Source organism: Lissotriton helveticus, chromosome 12 (assembly GCF_964261635.1).
Source record: "Lissotriton helveticus chromosome 12, aLisHel1.1, whole genome shotgun sequence".
Lineage (NCBI taxonomy): Eukaryota > Metazoa > Chordata > Amphibia > Caudata > Salamandridae > Lissotriton > Lissotriton helveticus.
In genome coordinates, this window is record NC_136073.1 from 673,032,402 (window position 1) to 673,051,149 (window position 18,748).

Below are 18,748 nucleotides of genomic sequence, written 5' to 3' on the forward strand. Positions count from 1 at the left end.
TGCGCTCCGGACAGAATCAAACCACGAAGAAGTACGATCAGCTAGAATAGAAGAGGAGAGACAAGTAGGACGGACCAGGCCGTCAACACAAGAAATTATCCCCTCAGAAACATCAGACAGAGGATCAGACCAAACGGCAGACAAAGGGCAAAAACCCTGCAGCACCATGCCATAGATGGCCAGGCAAGGCCACGCTCAAGTAAGGACAAAGGGCCGCACTAGTGTAATACAACAACGCCAGGAAAGGTGAGGAACCCGCAAGGTGGAGTCCACACCCTCCAAGCATAAGACAGGGCAATACAATAGCTACGAGTACCCCACATTGGGTGGGACACGTCCCAAAGAAAGCATGGGAACCACTCTTAGGGAAGACAATCCCGCATCAGAAAACAAATTATAAACCTGCGGCAGAAACCACAGAAGGCTTAGTAATGAGCCAAAAGGTACATTCGTACCCAAAAAGGGGGCTGAACCAGCAGCCAACAGAAGAGAGGGGCCAACCAAAGGACCCCGAGGACATAGTAACCCTCACAGAAAGTGTAACAGCCACTCCAAAAACCAAATACCAGAAGCAAAGTGGGATAACGCCTCCCACCATGCCACAGAGGATCAACAAACCAACCTACTGAGGAGGAGGACAGAGCCCGACAAGAAGACGCAGAATGGCGGAGTCTGCATGAGTATTAAACAGAAGGACCCGTCAAAAAGCAGGTCAACCAGACGCTCTCTAATATTTTCTGGAAAAACAGCATCAAGTAGCCAAGCATGGCGACGGAGAGCTACAGAAGTGGCCATAGCATGGCCGAGCGCATCGGCAACATCCAAGGCCTCACGAAGAATAAACGTGGCCAACTCCCTACCATCCAACACATGGCCCCGTAGAACAGCACAGGCACCCTCATGGGAGATATGAGAAAGAAGAGACTCCACAGAGTCCCACAGGCTAGAAGTAGCCCTGGTCAACACACACAAAGTGTTAATCGCCCGCAAGGCAGCGCTGGACGAAGCGAAGACATTATGCCCTCATGAATCCAACCATCGGGCCTCCCGAGACGGAGGAAACAACACCACAGTCAAACACGGAAAGGCATTCCTTAGAAGAGAGCCTTGAGTGGAGGGGTGGAAAGAAAGACAGACAGGGTTGTGTGGAGCAGGACGGTGGCGATGCAGCAGTGCCTGAGGCACAGGATCGCCTGTGGGGTTCCATGTTTAAATATCGATTACAAAAATATAGTTTACAAAAATATAGATGTAAAAATATCGATTACAAAAATATCGACTACCTATACTTAAACAGGTAATTACAATAATATTGACTCAAAAATATAGATGTAAAAAATATATATGTAAAAAATATCGACTTTAAAAAATATTATAACTTAAATTAAATAATTAAATATTATTAATATTATTAACTAAATAAATTACATTACATTTATATTTTAACTATTTATAACAAATAGACTTAATTTAATCATTATAAACTTAATAAATGTGTACATATGCATATATTTTCTTAAATACATTTTATTATTATATTTATTTAATTAATAAACTTTAATAATTATATAAAAATAAAATAAAAACATATATAAAACATTTTGAATAAAATAAAATTTTCTTTATTTAATTAACATAAAAGTCTTTAAAAATAATAATGCATACATTTAATAACAAAATTAAAACATTAGTAGTTAAAACATTTGATAGCGAAGGGGTAAAAATTACTATTCCCACTCCAAAGGGTGCAACAGTAAGGAAAGCGCTGGATAGCGTAGGGGTAAAAATTACTATTAGCACACCAGAGGGTGCAACAGTAGGGAAAGCGCTGGATAGCGTAGGGGTAAAAATTACTATTCCCACTCCAGAGGGTGCAACAGTAGGGAAAGCGTTGGATAGCGTAGGGGTAAAAATTACTATTCCCACTCCAGAGGGTGCAACAGTAGGGAAAGCGTTTGATAGCGTAGGAGTAAAAATTACTATTCCCACTCCAGAGGGTGCAACAGTAGGGAAAGCATAGGATAGCGTAGGGGTACAAATTACTATTCCCACTCCAAAGGGTGCAACAGTAGGGAAAGCGTTGGATAGCGTAGGGGTGAAAATTACTATTCCCACTCCACAGGGTACAACAGTAGGGAAAGCTCTGGAACCCAAAACAATAAAAAAAACTATCAAATTTTTTATTACATTTCATTTCCAATATAAACATAAATAATATATACATTTAAATATTTTATTATTAACAAAGATAATAAAAATATATATATTTACACATTATTTAACACTATAATATCCACCACACACCTAAAAATAATTACACAATTACATTTAACATTTACTAATTAATTAATGATAATTAAATTATTTTTTTAATTAATTAATTATTTAATTGACAGATTTCACACCATATACACTTATAAACACCACAACACAAACCTAAATGTAATTACATTTACAATTAATAATTACTAGTTAATTAATGGTAATTAATTTATAAAGTATTTAATAATCAATCAATACCAATTTAATTACTTCACACCATTTACACATATAAACTCCACTACACACCTAAAATGAATTAAACAATTAACATAATTAATTAACATAATTAATTAATTAACATAATTAATTAATAATTGACTGATTGAAATTAATTAACAAATAATTATTAAATTAACTAATTAATCAATTAATTTTATATATTTAAATTACTTCCCACCCTATTCCCCTATAAACCCACAACCCGCTACGGAACTAATAACACAAAATTCAACATAATATACATTAATAACTATTAAAATTCAACAACATATATTAAAATAACAAACAATTCTCATTAAAAACACTAAAATACATTACATTATTAAAAAAAATCGATATTTTTGTAAACTATATTTTTGTAAACGATATTTATTACAACTATATTATTGTTATCGATATTACTTACCCGTCTGTCGATATTCTGGTCAAACTATATTTTTGTTATCGATATTTCTTCAATTCGATATTTCTGCGGGGATATTTATGTCAGACGATATTTCTCTGACGATATTCCTGCTCTGCACCCGCCTGTGGCAGAGTGCCCCCATAAGAGAGTTATGGAGTGGTGCTTCAAAAGGAAGGAACAACTCCCGTCCACCAGCGCCCTGGTGGGGAATCTCCAAAAGGTTGTCTGTAGCAAATGGAGTGACAGGTTCACCCATCCTCAGAAAACCAGCAGCCGTGGAATTAGCCCGAACTAAGGCAAAACTGAACTCAGTAGGGCGCCGCGGAGAGGAAAGTAATTGCTCTGTGGGCGATGGCTGCAGACTGAGCCGTCCGTCCCCATGTCCCGGGGGACGCGGCCAGCCACCGAATAGTGGGGAATCCACAGATGGTTGGGGAACCTGAGGGGCCCCAGGGGAAGGCGGAGAGGCCGGTAGAGAAGCCAGCCGCGAGCCACGGAAAGAAGGGTTTCAGGATTTAGGCCGTGGGGACGGCGAAGAGCCTTCCCTGGAAGATGCCAATGAAAAGGCAACAACACGGCGCCCTGCATCCGGGGAGGAACACAACAACAGATGACAGACCTCTGGAGAAGAAGGGATCTCAGGAGACGAATCCAGAACCCGACGCCGGCACAGCTCTGTGGAGTCCGCCATCGGCGCCTGACCGACATCGACCGGCGCGGGAGTGGGCATCTGCGGCGCCTGACCGACTCCTACCACCACGTGCTCACCAGGAGAATGGGGTGAGGTCGGCGTCGGAAGGGCGAAGGCGCGGCGCTGGAAAAGGCGCCGGCTCAGCCTTAGACAGGGCAGCCGCCCGCGTCGAGGACCGAGAGGGACTCAGGAAGGCGCCTCAGGTCCTGGCCTCCACCCGCGACTCCACCGGAGCCGGAGAGAAAGGCTCCAGGCACCGAAACGGTGCCGGCTCGACATCTGGTGATGCAGCAGCCTGCTCATAATACCGAGGAGGACCCAGGGACAAGCCCGGAGTCCCGGCAATCACATGCGACACAACCGGGAGTCCAGTAGGGATTTGCGGCGAGGCAGGGACGCTTGGCGCCAAAGAGGGAGCCCCGAAGGACTACTCCTCGACGACGCCACCCTCCTACGACCTGAAGCTGAAAACTCTGGTGCTTGGGCCGGAGCCACCAGTGACTCTGCGTCAGTCCCCGCGCAAGGCAAGGGATCCGCAGAACTCACAGGAGGTGGAGGAAGGGCCAAAGAAGCTTGCAGCGCAGGCTGTCATTTGGGCCCTAGTCGTCTCCGCGCCGGGAAACGGCGGGTAGGGAGGCGACAGGCGGGGGCGCCTGTCCCCGGGGAGACGGCGTCCACCGCGGAAGGAGGAGAGGGCCTCGGAGACAAACTGAAGGACCTACCAGCCGGTAAGCCACGTATTGCTTCCGAGGTAGGGGACGGACGCTGGGACAACACCGACCTGGACAAGCGCGCCGACAGCAACTTCATCTGGCGCTCCCACCATGACATTAGGCTTAAGGTGCTGGCAGGCGTCGCATCTCTCCGAGTCGTGGTGCTTACCCAGGCACCACATGCAAATTGGGTGAGGGTTCGTCGCCGACATGGGACGCGCACAGCAGGTACATGTCTTGAAGCCCGAAGGCATTCGCACACTGTTCCACTTAACGCCAAAGCGTGTAAAAGTTTGAAAGGCCCGAAAACCGTCCGGGACACAATCCGGATCCGCGTTGCATGTGGAAAAGAAAAAAAACTGACGTAGGCGTGCCGGGGTGGGACTTCTGTATCCTCGCTGACGTCGCGGACGACGTCAGGGCGGAGTCACGTGGTGCCGTCCCCCCGGCGCACAGGGATGCTGTGGCAAAAAAGTTTTCCGGATCCAGTCTCACGCTTGTGGATAATTCTATGTTAAGGAATCTGCGGCTAGTAGTCTATCAGATATGATAATGTAAATATCTTCTACTTCCATCTCACTTCAATAAGAAACACAAACAGCTTCAAACCTCAACGTTTGACTCATCTGTGAATGGAGGAAATTTGATCATGTGTCAGAAGAACAGTACTCCTTATACTGGCTTCCCCACTGTAGTTAAATGCTTGTGTTGGTACATCTGATATTCTATGATAACCAGCCTACATTTTTCCATCTCATCCTGTACATTCAGGTCACTTCACTCAGATATAACACAAATTCAGCATTTTCTTTGTATCACTGGGCATGTTGTTGAGAGCAGGCTCTAAGTAAATCAACCCCCCCCCCCCCCAAACCACTGGAAAGCCCTTCCTATTATTCTGTGACAGATATCTAACCATCTGACCTGGTTTAAAAGGGTTTTAATTTAAGATTTGTTGGGAAGTCATGATGGAGGAGGGGGGATTCTTGTAGCAATATGTCACCATGTAGCATTCGTTTGCCACTGCAAGGATAGTTTATGGATCTTTGTTTTACACATACTAAACAGATTTCTTTCTCCCCACACTATGCAGGAATAATACCTCAAAACTACTGTTGTGTTCTTTTAAAAAACATATCCACGAAAAGGTTTTGGAAAAAGCTAGAGTAAAGGCTGATCCATACTAAATAAGAATGCTAATTTTCCACTTACCACGAATTTGACTATCAGACTGACAATCTGCAAAGAAACCACGAGGGAACTTATTCCTGAGTTGAAGGATCGGGCCATTTGTAGGAATCTGATTCTGTATATACTATACCAAAAAGAGGTATAGTGTGCAGATTTCATGGAGTCCCAAAAGTATAGTAGAGGATAAAGAATAGAATACCTTATTCTCTATTTAGTGGTAGTGGACTGAGCAGTTAGGCTTATCAGAGGGTAGTGTGAATGCATATGTTGTACACACTCATACAAGATAGGAACACACGCATCATGACTAACTCCCGGCCAAGGGCTTGCAAACTATTTCTTTAGTTGCTTTTATTTTTAGGAATCAAGTTGAGCTCAGTTACAAGTATCAAATGCTTCAGAAATGCAATATGTTTACTTACAGTTGGCAACGATTTGTGTTAGCATTAAAGTACGAGTTACCTTCGGTATTGATGTATCTGGTAAAGACGTTGTCTAGCTGCAGATTCCTTAACTTGGAATTATCCCCAGGCGTCAGACTGGATCCAGACATTTTTTTCAACAGCACGTCTGCTCGCCAGGGGACGGAGCCACACGACCCCGCCCTGACGTCGTCCACGGACGTGACGTCAGCGAGGTCATATAAGTCCCTCCCGGCGCTCTGACGTCAGTTTTCTGCGGTGAAGTTTTTCTGCGGCACAACGTGGAGCTGCCAACAAAACTGTGAAAGTATGGGAACAGTGTGCGAAGGAGGAAAGAAAAAAATCTGTAAAACAAAGAAATCGGATGGTGCATAACACCATCGTAACGGGCAGTATCAGACACTGTCTACTCACAAACCAAGAAGTAAAGGCAGAGCATCGCTCTGAGAAACAACCCTGCAAAGTGAAGCGTGGACCCTCTTCAGAGGCTGAGTAACAAGGGAAGAATATCTTGACAGACAAAAGGTAGACTGTTATTACAACGTAGAACTGTGCCGGCCAACAATAGCGGCGCACAGGACGAACAACAATCTACTGCAAGAAGCATGAAAAGAATGGCACTTCCCCTATAGAAATGGAAGGCCAAAGCACAGCCCATCAGATCCCCAAAAAAGACTACTGTAGAGGAGACAAGAGCCCTGAGTTGATGGAGAAGGCAGGACGGAGGGAAGGCAACAGGAGAAGGAGAAGCTCCCAGTGAAGGAGAATCAAAAAGCACCGCTCTACAAGAAAAGAAGCCACCAGGAGGGAGGCAGCTGCATATAGCAATTCTTAAAAGGATCACACTAATGTGAGCACCATGGATGAAAACCAATGGCAACTGAAAGGAGGCAAAGTGGAGTGCCCACCTGGCAAGGTCCTCGCAGAACGGGGAGGATGGGCGGGTGTTGAGGAATCTGCGGCTAGACAACGTCACTACCAGATACGGTTCAAAAACTTTATTCGATTCAGAAAGAATCATAAAAGTAACACATTTTACAAAACATGATTTACAGATGTTTTTAAAAAAAGGCAATCTAAAATTACACATTGAGCAGATAAAGACATTAATTAATATATTCACAAATAGTTTAACATGGCGGAACATACAGACAATAGGACCCATGCCGATCACAGTCAACAGGCGTTACCGAAGTTAAGTAACTTGTACATCTGATAGAGACATCTAGCCGCAGATTCCTGAACTTAGAATAGATACTACAGCCATACCCCAAGGGGGAGGTGGGTCTGCGACAGAACAATCAGAAAGTGCCCGATAGCACTGAGCCGGCCACAAAGTGACTGACTATGGAGAAAGCTGTGGCGGTGCAGCTAGTCAGCAACCCAAGCAGCTCAGAGAGCAAAAGACAAGGGGAAGCAAGGCATCACAAGATGGCCAGAATAGCGCGAGACCATACCCGTGTGAGTATGAGATGCAGAAATGGCACTAAGCCATATCCGAGAACAAAAGAGAGAATGCATAACGAGGAACTACACCCAAACCTCAACGGTGCACTAAGTTGACACCAACGAAAGCTAGAGGACAATATGGAGGGACGTAACCAGAGCCTACCAGGGGAGCCCTCGCAAGGGAGGCCGAACAGGCAGCGTCCAGGAAGCAAAGGGCAAGATACAGGAACTGAGCAGCATCTCATAAGTACAGGCAGGAACATTAGACACCCCAAGTGCACACTTAGTCACACGAAGGCGACAGGGGCGGACAGCACCACGCTGAAGCACACCGAGGCGGACCACAACGAGAACATGCACATAGCAGACGGCTACGCAGACAACAAGGTGATGTAGATAAGATGAGAACGGGACTTACCAACAAGGCAGTTTGAAGGCCAATGGGAGAACGCACCCATGGAAGACAGAGACAGAGGAGCTGTCTCGTAGGCACACCAGACACCGATTAGGGTGACACACAAAGGATAAAGACACAACCGAAGGGTGTGGCATCCAAGGCACCGAAGCGCCTACAGGAACCGTAAAGAAGAACACACATAGCTGTTGATAACAACATCAGATTTCCGGACCACCATCTCCGACCCGGAGGGAAAATGCACCCCCACAGGACAGGAGAGGGGGACTGTGCAGTACACAAACGGGATAGACAAGACAACCAAGAAAGAGCATTCAGAAGCGGAGGTCCACGTCAGGGAATGTAACCCTAGGAATACCCATTGCTAAAGATGCAGTAAAAGGCACAGAAGTGCACTATAACCGTGCAATGAAAACCACCGCCGTGCAGAACAAGGCACCCAACTGCTCCCTGAAAACAGGGATATAGGACCAGACATTGCAGAAGCGAAGAGAGTTGGAGGTGTGTAAAAAGGGATACCAATGGTCAACCAGTGGGGGGGGAGCAGGTGAGGAGATATATATGAGCCCCGAAACCATGTAGCTGCAGGCGCTATAGGACAAACCCACCTAATGCACCCGTGGCAGGAGGCAGCCTCAAGTTGAAACATGTTGAAATACACCGAAAAGAGTTAGTACAAGGAAAAAACCTCTAGAAGAAGTGAACGAGGCACACGAGTCATGCAAGGCGAGATCCGTGGTGTGTAGGAGGCAGCGCCAGAGTCACAACACTGAAAACCGTCCAACAGTAAGGTAATGGCGTCAGGAAACGTAGAGACCCCAAAAGGACCTCTTTGCCTGCCGGGGGCAGAGCAGAGCTACTCTATAGCATACAGGTACCCCACCTTGAGTATATCACACCCCCAAGAAAAACAGGGGAACACCTCTTAGGGTAAACCACAGTCGGAGGACAGAACACAACAACCTGTGGAACACCGCCACAGTAGGCTTACTGCTAGCCCAAAAACGCATAGTCCAACTGGTGGACGCTAAATGAAAGTCTAACCACCCCAGGATATGACAAACTGAGACCTTCTAAGAAAAGACCTATGGGGGAGGGCGAAAGCCCGCAAGGAGGCGCTGAACCACCAAATCGGCGTGGGTATCAAACAAAAGGACCCCATCAAAGGGCAGGTCAACAAGGCGTTCCCGGATATTCTCTACGAAGACGCCATCCTGCATCCAAGCATGGCGTCGTAGTGCAACCGAACGAGCCATAGCCCGGCCTAAGGTATCCAGGGCATAGCGGATAGTAAACTCCGCCAGATCACAGCCGTCACAGATAAGATGGAGATGTTCAACAGTGAGCGCCCTCAGAGGTGGAAGATAGAAGAGACCCAAAGGGAAGAAGTAGCCCGAGCCAAGACACACTGTATTGAGTAAGAGAAGAGCTGCGCTAGTGGAGGTGAAAATATTACGATCCCACGACTCCAGCCATCTGGACTCCCGGGAGGGAGGAAGCAGCAGCTGAGGCAAGGAAGGAAAATCAGTTTGCAGAACAAGCCCCTGAAAGTCTGGATGAACAAATAAGCAAACTAGATCGTTTGGAGCAGGGTGGTGCATGATAAAACGAGCCACAGGATCACCCGACGCCGGCCGAGCCTAGGAGCCCAAAAGAGCATCATAAAGACAAGCTTCAAAAGGCAGAAGCGGCTCAACATTCACCGAACCGTGGTGGAGGACATCCAACAGCGGGTCAACAGGCAGGGGGACCGAAGGGGGCTGCATACCCAGAATGCGGGCGGCCAAGGAAACAACTCTTATAAACGCTGCACCAGCCTTAGTAGCCCTCAGAGGAGGAGACAGTAACTAATCTGTGGGTGAGGGCTGTAAACTAAGCCTCCCACCCCAAGGGGGTCGTCCGATAAACGGAGGATGAGCACAATGTCCAAATGAAGAAAGCCACACTGACGAATGAGGGTCCTGATGGGGCTCCTGAGGACGCAAAGAATCTGCCGGAGCCACAAATTCCAAGGGGGGTGGGGGGGAGACACAAGGATGGATCTGGCGTCGCCGGATGTCAGGGTGACGCCGAACTCCCCCTGGAAGCCTCCAGAGAGGAGTCAATGATCCGGCGTTGAGGCGGCGTCAGGGTGTCCTCAGCCGGTGCAGACTTGGCCTCGTCCGGAGCCCACTCGACCTCAACCACAATAGGCTCCGGTTCAGAAGAAAGGAACGTGCCAGAGCCGGGGAGGCAAGCCTACAACGCCTGACTGGCGCCGACTGAGCCTCAACCACAACAGGCTCCGGCTCCGAAGAAAGGAACGGTGCCGGAGCCGGGGAGGCAGGCCTACGGCGCCGAACCGGCCTCCGAAAAGCTATCCACCTGTCCGGAAGGCCGAGGCGGGCTCGGAGCTAGGCTGCGAGCACCAGCAACAACCTACGACGCCACAGGGCTATGCAGCGTGGTAGGGGCGCTATGGGTCGTACAGAGAAACCCAGACGGGCCGCGCCCTGACGACGCCATATCTCCATCATCCCGCAAGGCAAAGGGCTCAGGTGGCGCCGGGGGCGAACCCACTGGCGAGTCCACCGGAGACCCTGCACGTAGTGGAGGGTCCGAGGACGCCCCAGGGAGAGGAGGGTACCCAAGGGAGGCCTGCAGGGCCGCGGTATAGGCCGCCATCTGGGTCCAAGTCGCCCACGTGCCAGAAAAAGGCGGCCGGGTTGGGGCGATTCCCGGGGGCAAACATCCGGAGAAATCCGGGAACTAGTGCCCCCAACAACAGAAGGGAGGTCGAGGACCTCGGCGACATGCGCCGGGACTTACCAGGAAGGGGCGAGCGATGCACACGGGAATCAGAGGACGACCAACGTCGAAAACAGAACGCACTGCCACCGGGACCTGCCGCCGAAGAGCAGGCCGGGGGCCGTGACGACTCAGACCGGCAGGACGACAGTAGCTTCATCCGGCGCTCCCACTGGGATTTCGGCTTGAGCTGTTGGCAGGCGCGGCAATCTGTCCAGTCGTGGTGTTCGCCCAGACACCACATGCAGATAAGGTGTGGGTCCGTCACAGACATTTGCCGCGAACAGGAGGCACACATTTTAAAGCCCGAAGGCATTGCACACTGTTCCAGACGCAAAGCTTCAAAGGGGCCTGAAAACAGGCCAGTGGAACCGCTTACTCAGGATCCGCGTTGCACGCGGAAAAGGAGGAAAACTGACGTCAGCGCTCCGGGAGGGACATATATGACCTCGCTGAGGTCACGTCCGTGGACGACGTCGGGCGGGGTCGTGTGGCGCCGTCCCCCGGCGCACAAAGGTGTTGCTGCAAAAATTCTTTGGATCCAGTCTGACACCTGGGGATAATTCTAAGTTGAGGAATCTGCGGCTAGATGTCTCTATCAGATACTACTTTTCAGGTGCTTGAAACACTTTTCAATGTCAAAGAGTTACTTTGTAATATTCTGAGAATCAACACTTAGAGCAATACAGAGAAAATGAATGCAATTCTATCAGAGGAACGACAGGTATGTCATTTCAGGTAAGTACTCAACTTACAAGTTCAGTCTTCGGAAGGTTTGACCAACACAGGGCAAGGGTCAGACTAATGTAGGTACTGCACCACCAGCTGTACTGGGGCGACCGGCTGCAGAGGTCACTGTGCCCAATATTAGCCTATGGGAGCTGGAGTACCTTGAAAAAGCACAAGTTGCAGGCAAGTACCAACGGGACACAGGCCCTGGGGGTTGAGGTCAGCACTGCAGGGGCCACTAAGTAGCAACAAAGCTGCAAAACTAGCGGCACAGGGATGGCTGGGTGCAGGGAGGAATCGGGTGCCCTGTAGAAAGCAATGGAGATCAGTGGTTGGAGACAGGGTCTCGGTTCGGGAGGCTGGCTGAAGGAATCCAACGACTGGAAAGGTGAGTTGGATAGTGGGGGGATGCAGGGACACTGTCGGTTGGGCATTCCTAGGCATGGGGGCTGCAGGTACAGAGGTGGCTTTAGGCATCACGTTTTTCTCACCGGGTCCGGTCACGGTCCAGAGGACCCTTCAGGTTGAGGCTGCAGGCGGCATTCAGGAGAGGTTGTCCACTGATGGATCCCAGGTCAGGATTGCAGCTGACATGCAACTAACTGTGTTGGTGAGCCACGTGGACTCGGGCCATGGGTGCAGAGTGGTGCAAGGGTCACGATCTACCTGGATCCAGAGTCCTAGGGCAAGTTTCTTTCTAGACAAATCCAGTGTCCACAGAAGAAAAGAGTCTTTGTTGAAGACAGCACATGTCCACAGGATTCTTGGCGGTTGCAGGCAACACAGGTTTCTTGGAACAGGGCCAAGAAATGTTTTCTTCTCCACTGCTGCACAGCTCTTTGATGTTTCTTCTTCGTAGGTCATAAATTCTGAGGAACAAGGTTCAGGGAAGCCCTTAAATACTAAATGTAAGGGTGTTAATGAGGTTGGAGGCAGTAGCCAATGGCTACTGTCCCATAGGGTGAGTACACCCTTTGGGTTCCCGCTCCCTTTGAGGAGAGGGGCACATCCCAATTCCTATTGGGCCTAATTCTCCAAACCAAGATGGAGAATTTTCAAGAGAGGGGTTCACCTCAGCTCCTGGTGACCCTAGGGGTGTGCCAGGCCAGTGGACACTCCTACTCTACTTACTAATTTTCCTACCTGTCTAGTGGCCAGGAAGAGGGGCTAGGACAGAGGGGATGGCATATTCACTAGTCGGAGCTGCCCAAATCAGCATAACACAAGGTCAGAACCTTTGCCAAGTGTTGCTGTTCCTGCCAAGTGGAGGAGAGACGCACCTCCACCTAGAGCAGGTTTTGTTTCTGACCTCCAAGAGCCCAAACGCTCTCACCCCAATAGGTTAGAAACCTGTCTGGTGGTGGCTGGTTGGCTGGCAGGGACCTCTAGCACTTGGAGTCATAAAGGGGATCCCCCGAAATATCATTGCATATAGCTGTATGCATTATATGTTTCCTTCTCTATGGGAAAGCATTAAGGCATAAAAACGTATTTGTGAGACATTTTTGCGAACTGTAAAAATTGATAGCTCGAAAAGTACTTACCCGATTACGAAGTTCTTGGTGTTAAAACTTCTATAAAAATACATGTTACTTTTCAAAATTGGTCTCGAGTTTCTCCTTGAGTGTGTGCCTCATTTATTGAGACTGTGTGTACAACAAATGCTTAACACTACCCTCTGATAAGCCTAAACTGCTCACCCACACTACAACAAAAGAGAGCATTTGGGATTATTAATGTAAGCCCTGCAAACCAATAAGGTTCATCTGGACTTCTACACAGAGTACCTCATTTTGCTACACCCCATAAAAAGCCAGCTTCCTACTGTCTGAAACACAGGAGTTTACATAGGATGAGGAATCTGGGGGAAGATGTATGCAACAAAAGCGTTTTGCACAAAGAGTGGACTATGTCTCATAGCGAGTCGCTGCAGGCTTTCGGATATGGAGTCTTGAGAATGTTTCTTTGTTACCTTTGTTCAGCACTGGCATCTTGGCTATCATGTTGCTGCAGCATGTGATAACTGTGTCTGTGGAAGGATGAGGATGAGGAGCTGTTGTGCTTCTCTGGAACTTCTTCCCGGGGGCTGGAAGGACATCAAACCACATATCAGCTTATGGCAGAGACCACAATTTATCACAGACCAGATGATACTCTTATTTCAGCAGGTTACTCTATTTTCAATTAAACTGAAAAGTATTGTAAGTATGTAATGTATTTTAAAAATACCGGGGGGGCTGGGAGGATAGATTCATTGTTCTAGAATGATGTGTGGTGAAAGCCCATTTTAAGGGTGTTAAAAATATGCGGTATAAAACATGGTTATAATAAACATTGAACAATAACTAACTAATCTGAGTTACATATAAACGGTTTTAGCTGAATTAAATTATTTTTATCACATCAAAGATCCTTACTATCAATATAGGCAACATAGGCCTTGATGCTGGCCAATTTTTCCTTTTATCACTGCCTCAATGAGTCAGTATTATCTGCACAGACCCTATAGGCATTGCTGAAGAGTCATATTTCCAGATACTTTAAATGCTAGTACGCCACCCTAAGGGCATGGCAAACACCCTACAACGTTTCTATCCTACCAAAGGGACCAGCTGGAATTTATCCCACTTAATCCCAAAGACAGAATATTTGCTATATTTGCTGAAAATTTATTTTAATCTGATCAGGGACTGTTTAAGGCCAGCTATGCACAATAGAATATCATCCACACAGAGGAAAATCCTGCCTTCCCAATCAAAGGTCTACCTTTATCACCTGAATTATTTCAGCCGGTGCCAAACCTGTTACAAACAGCAACATGGACAGTGGGCATTCCAGTCTCGCTCTCTGGAGTATGTGGAAGGATCTGGTTTGTACTGCACTCAAATCCACGAAAGAAAGGGCCAATATCCATAAGTAAAACAAAAGCACTGTCCACAGAATCAAACGCCTTATTGGCATCTAGTGACAATACTGATATCAGTTCGGAGACCTTGGTCACTATTAGAAAGTATGTACAGACTGAGTTTATTAGACCTGTGTGCATGAAGCCAGAATTGTCTGGGTAGACCAGATCCCAGACCACTTATATCAGCCCATTAGCAAGTGCCTTTGACAACACTTTTGCCCCACTGTTAATCAGGGAGATTGGGGGAATCACCCACAATTCTCCCTTGGCTTACCCTCTTCGTATATTACAACAATGGTCACCACTCTTCTACTGTCAGGAAGGACCACCTTTTCTCGGGACTCCACAAACATTTTCAACATCTGACTGTCACTTCAAGGAGTTTTTTATGGCGTTTATTCCTTAGCCCGTTCAGCCCATGTCTCTCCCAAGACTGTAATTGGGACATGGCTGCCCTCACCTCCTCTACTGTGAGTTCCCCTTCTAGTTTTGGTCTCTGCTCCGCAGTGAAGCTGTGCGTAGGATAGTCACGCAAACTCATCAAGCTAGGATTCCTCACAGTCCATCCTGAGTTATGAAGTAAAATGCAGGGCAGTTTGCAAATTTCTCTGCAACATTCAAACCACCTGCTACCAGTGTCCCTGCGGATACAATGTATGTGGCTCTTGCTTTCATTTGTTCAACCAAGCCAGACGTTTCCGGCCTTTATTGTCTGTCTCAAAGTCTGTGCTGCTGGACCAGCTAATAATTCTGCAACTCATTACTTGGCAATTGCTTCAGTTTCTCTCTCTTCATTCTGTCCCTAGTCTGGCATCAGCATGATAAATGTTTCTTCTTTATGTCACGTATGAACTGCTCCAAGCTCAGGTTTTGCTGCATCCTCGCTCTTTGGCTACTAATTCAGATATGAGGTGTTCCCCAAGCACTGTTTTATATGACTCCCATAAAATCAATACATGCCAACTGGGCCCTCTGAAGTAGTTGGTTAGGGATGTCAGCAAAGGGTCACGGCCTGAGTGTTTCACATAAATCATGGGTCCAAATGCCATCCAAGTCCTGGTTTCATGTGACTGCCGCCCAGAGTTTTTAGCAAAGAGGAACGATCAGATACCCAGTACATAAATACTGGTTATTACTAAATCTCTGCATAGAAAACAGGTGTAAAAAGTAAGCAATTCTGGAGTTTGAAATGTGCGCTCTCGAATAGCAGTAGCACCTATGCTTGCTGTTTAGTTCCCTCCGGACATCAACTAGACCCATTGTCCTTATAAAGCCATTCGGCATGGTGGGAACTTAAACATGAGGCTCAATCCCGCGCCTTATTCACTAAAAAGAAAAAATCACCAGTTTGTGGCAGTAACGCACTAGGAGGCCCGCAATCAGTGACCCTGTTTCACAATGAGTATCAGTCTGCAGTCCAACTGACATACATGCACGAATAAGCAGGACAAGTTCGCCCTTCCAAGTTCCATATATCACGGTGTATACTCACAGGTGTCTATCATCCAAGTGTGTTCTAGGTAGAAGGCCACAACCTCCTCAGCAGTACACCCGATCATCGGGACCAGATTGTGCATCAGGATTGAAATGGTACTTTACATTTGACACGTAATAGCAATCTGGGACAGAGTTCTCAAATAAGTGAATCTCCTGAAGAAATACCTTGCCACCCACTACTTTATGAATACTTTCAGCACCACCCCTTTTTAAATGTTATAGCCTCTAGTCATATGCCAAGATTTCACATTAGTCCCCCGCCATTATTTCACTTACATTATATGAATCTGCAGCTATTAATCAGTTCTTCAATTTGCGTGACAAATTGCTAAAGACCTAACCAAAATTAAACCTCTCCACATATCATACAGCGTAATCAAAACTTTCTACAACCCAACTTTATGTTGCGCATTTCGCACCAACACTGTTATTCAAACCTGTCCAAAAATGTGAGTCAAAACATCACTGTTGAATAAATTCACACTTAATCAAATCTTCTCATGAACAGTAGCAGTCAGTGAAAGTGTGGTTCACATCCTTCCCATTTCCAACCCCACCACATACTAACTTATATCCGTGGCGTGTTCAGATCTTCCCCATAGAGCCTGCGTCCACCAAACCTCATACTTAGCACCATACTTTGCAGCTTTTGAAGCGCAATGTGTACCGCTTACATAGGCATCAAAACATTTAGTGGATGGATGCATTCAGGACTGTTCCTATTCACACATCTGGCAATTCGTTGTCCAGAAATTCTGGTTGCAGATTGTTGCTATCTAGACTGGTTGGAAGCGTCGGGCAAAGCTATCATCTGCACTGGTCTGCTCACTCTTCTGGTGTTATAGGTTATCATCCATCTTCATGCCCACTCCAATTTCTCCATAGACCACCCTAAGGCTCTCTGTGACTTCTCGTCTCATTACCTGCTCACCAGCTCTCAAGCCAATCTTATGATTCTTCTGTAGTCATGTAGTGCCATGACTTCTCCTTTGCTATTACTCACAAGAATGCCATTAAGAGCAAAATGTATTGCATTTCCCTTTCTCTTAAAGCTTTTTAGACTGCAATAAAGCTGCATCTCTGGTCCTGCACAGCTAAAGACAAGTAGAGGAAACTGAAAATGGTAGAATCTCCAAACTGTGTTTCCTGGATGCCTAGAGTATATTGTCTCTATTGTGAGTTTAAAAAAACGAGCTATAGCTGTCCTTGGAGGGGCACTGCTTTTCAGCTGCGGAGCCAGTGCTCTGTGTGCCCTCTCTATTGAAAAGAAATTCAATAGACCCTCGGGTTTAAGAACCATGGCTGTCCATTTTTCTGGAAATAATTCAACACTTGTATGCATGAGCTTGATGTGCAGCTGCAGCTTTTCAACTGTTGTGCACAGGGATTTCCTCTCAGCAGTGGTAACAATAGCTTGTGTTCTGTATGTTTGACCTTTTTCACTCAAATTCCAGATATCAGACTGCAAAAAGCTGCACTTAGCACACCATGTCCATGTTTACAAATTCTACTGCCCAGCAAGGCTTAATTCAGGGAGCAGTGCAACTGTGGAAATGGAGTGTTAGATACTCGCAGCAGACTGCCTGTGGGAGCTTCCACACCTCTTGCGGTGCTTCTACTAATGCCCAACACACAAGCCTGCCTGCTTCCCCCCAATCTCCTCACAGGTCACAGGAGTTAATGGTTTTCAGCTCAGTGGCATCCTCTTAACTTGTGTATTCAGAATTCTCCAGGAGGTGAGCATTGTCTCTGTGATCATGCTTCTGGTCACCCAAGGCAACCAATCCGGCCAATAGGGAAGCACAGCAGGCCTCTGAGATGTTCACCCAGGTCCTATCGGAGATGGTCTGCATCTCCTCACCCGGACCCTGCCACAGCAGGGTTATTCTGTACACTTCCTGTCTGCCACCACCAGCATAGCTGTCTTCACCGCTGCCTTACACTTTCCTCCCTATGCCTAGGCAAATTTACTGACCCTTCACTCCATCCCTCCATCCATCAGAGAACTCAGGTCACCCACCAATCCTGCACTGGCAGGCCAGACCGAGGAGGCCATTCAGGGATCACCCATGTCCAAGCAATAGGAATTTCTGCCCACAATTCTGCAAAGCAAGAGGCACAAAAGTTTACTCTCAATGACAGGATTCTTTGGAAACTTTAACAAGGATTTTGAAGGCGAATTGCGTAACTCCACTCGAGAATAGCAATTTTCATCAGTCATACGTCCTGAACTTTTGAAACGTAAATATAAGTTCAAACAAGCATTTGCAATGCAATAGGTCTCGCATTAGGCAAAGTTTGAGCTTTTAGTATTGTAAATGGCATTGGCTATTTTTTTTTTGCAGTAGTTACGTTTTGTTTTTATAAAAAGGGACATATAAACCCAATACAAGGTAGGTCACTTTTTTCCGAAATGCTGAATACATGTTCAGTTTTTTTCCCACTCAAATATGCCAGAAGAAGCCATAAGATGTAATTCGAACAAAGAATGTCACTAGAGCGTACAGTTAGGTGATGTGTATTTTTTAAGAATATTTTTGAGACGCACCTTAAGTTCAAATGCAAACTGAACACATAACTATTTGCGGTAACATCCACCCAAGTAAAAAATCCAGTACACATGTACATGTGGGGGGGGGTGGGTGTAAGTGTCAGAGTGTGAGCAAAAAAAAGCATATACCATTTTAGATAGTTTCTCCAGTTGCAGGAGTCCTAGGCATATCAGTGGTATTAAATAACCAGTTTTCAAAAAGATGATTATCTGGGAAAAACAACATTTCCTTAAAACGGCAAAGACTGCCTTGATGGAGTTTGGTTGAGTAAAAAAAATGCGGCAGTGCTGCTGGGCTAAAATTACAGTTATTTTGTTTTAGTTTTGTCGTTTAATTACTGCCCATGTTTGGGAGCATTAAGATGAAGTTACTGGATTTTTTGGATATGCCTAGGACTCCTGCAAGGAGCAGAGTACATTTCCCTCAAATGTTACTTTGTACGCATTA

General features: G+C 46.7%; 1 protein-coding gene across 1 annotated transcript in view; it reads right to left on the reverse strand.

The window, feature by feature from the left end:
- Positions 1–18,748, reverse strand: part of EDC4 (enhancer of mRNA decapping 4) — a 734,765-nt gene that overhangs the window by 340,467 nt on the left and 375,550 nt on the right. The window contains exon 19 of the mRNA XM_078670461.1: positions 13,317–13,430. Coding sequence (XP_078526587.1) covers positions 13,317–13,430 — 114 coding nt within the window. The remainder of the gene's footprint in view (positions 1–13,316; positions 13,431–18,748) is intronic.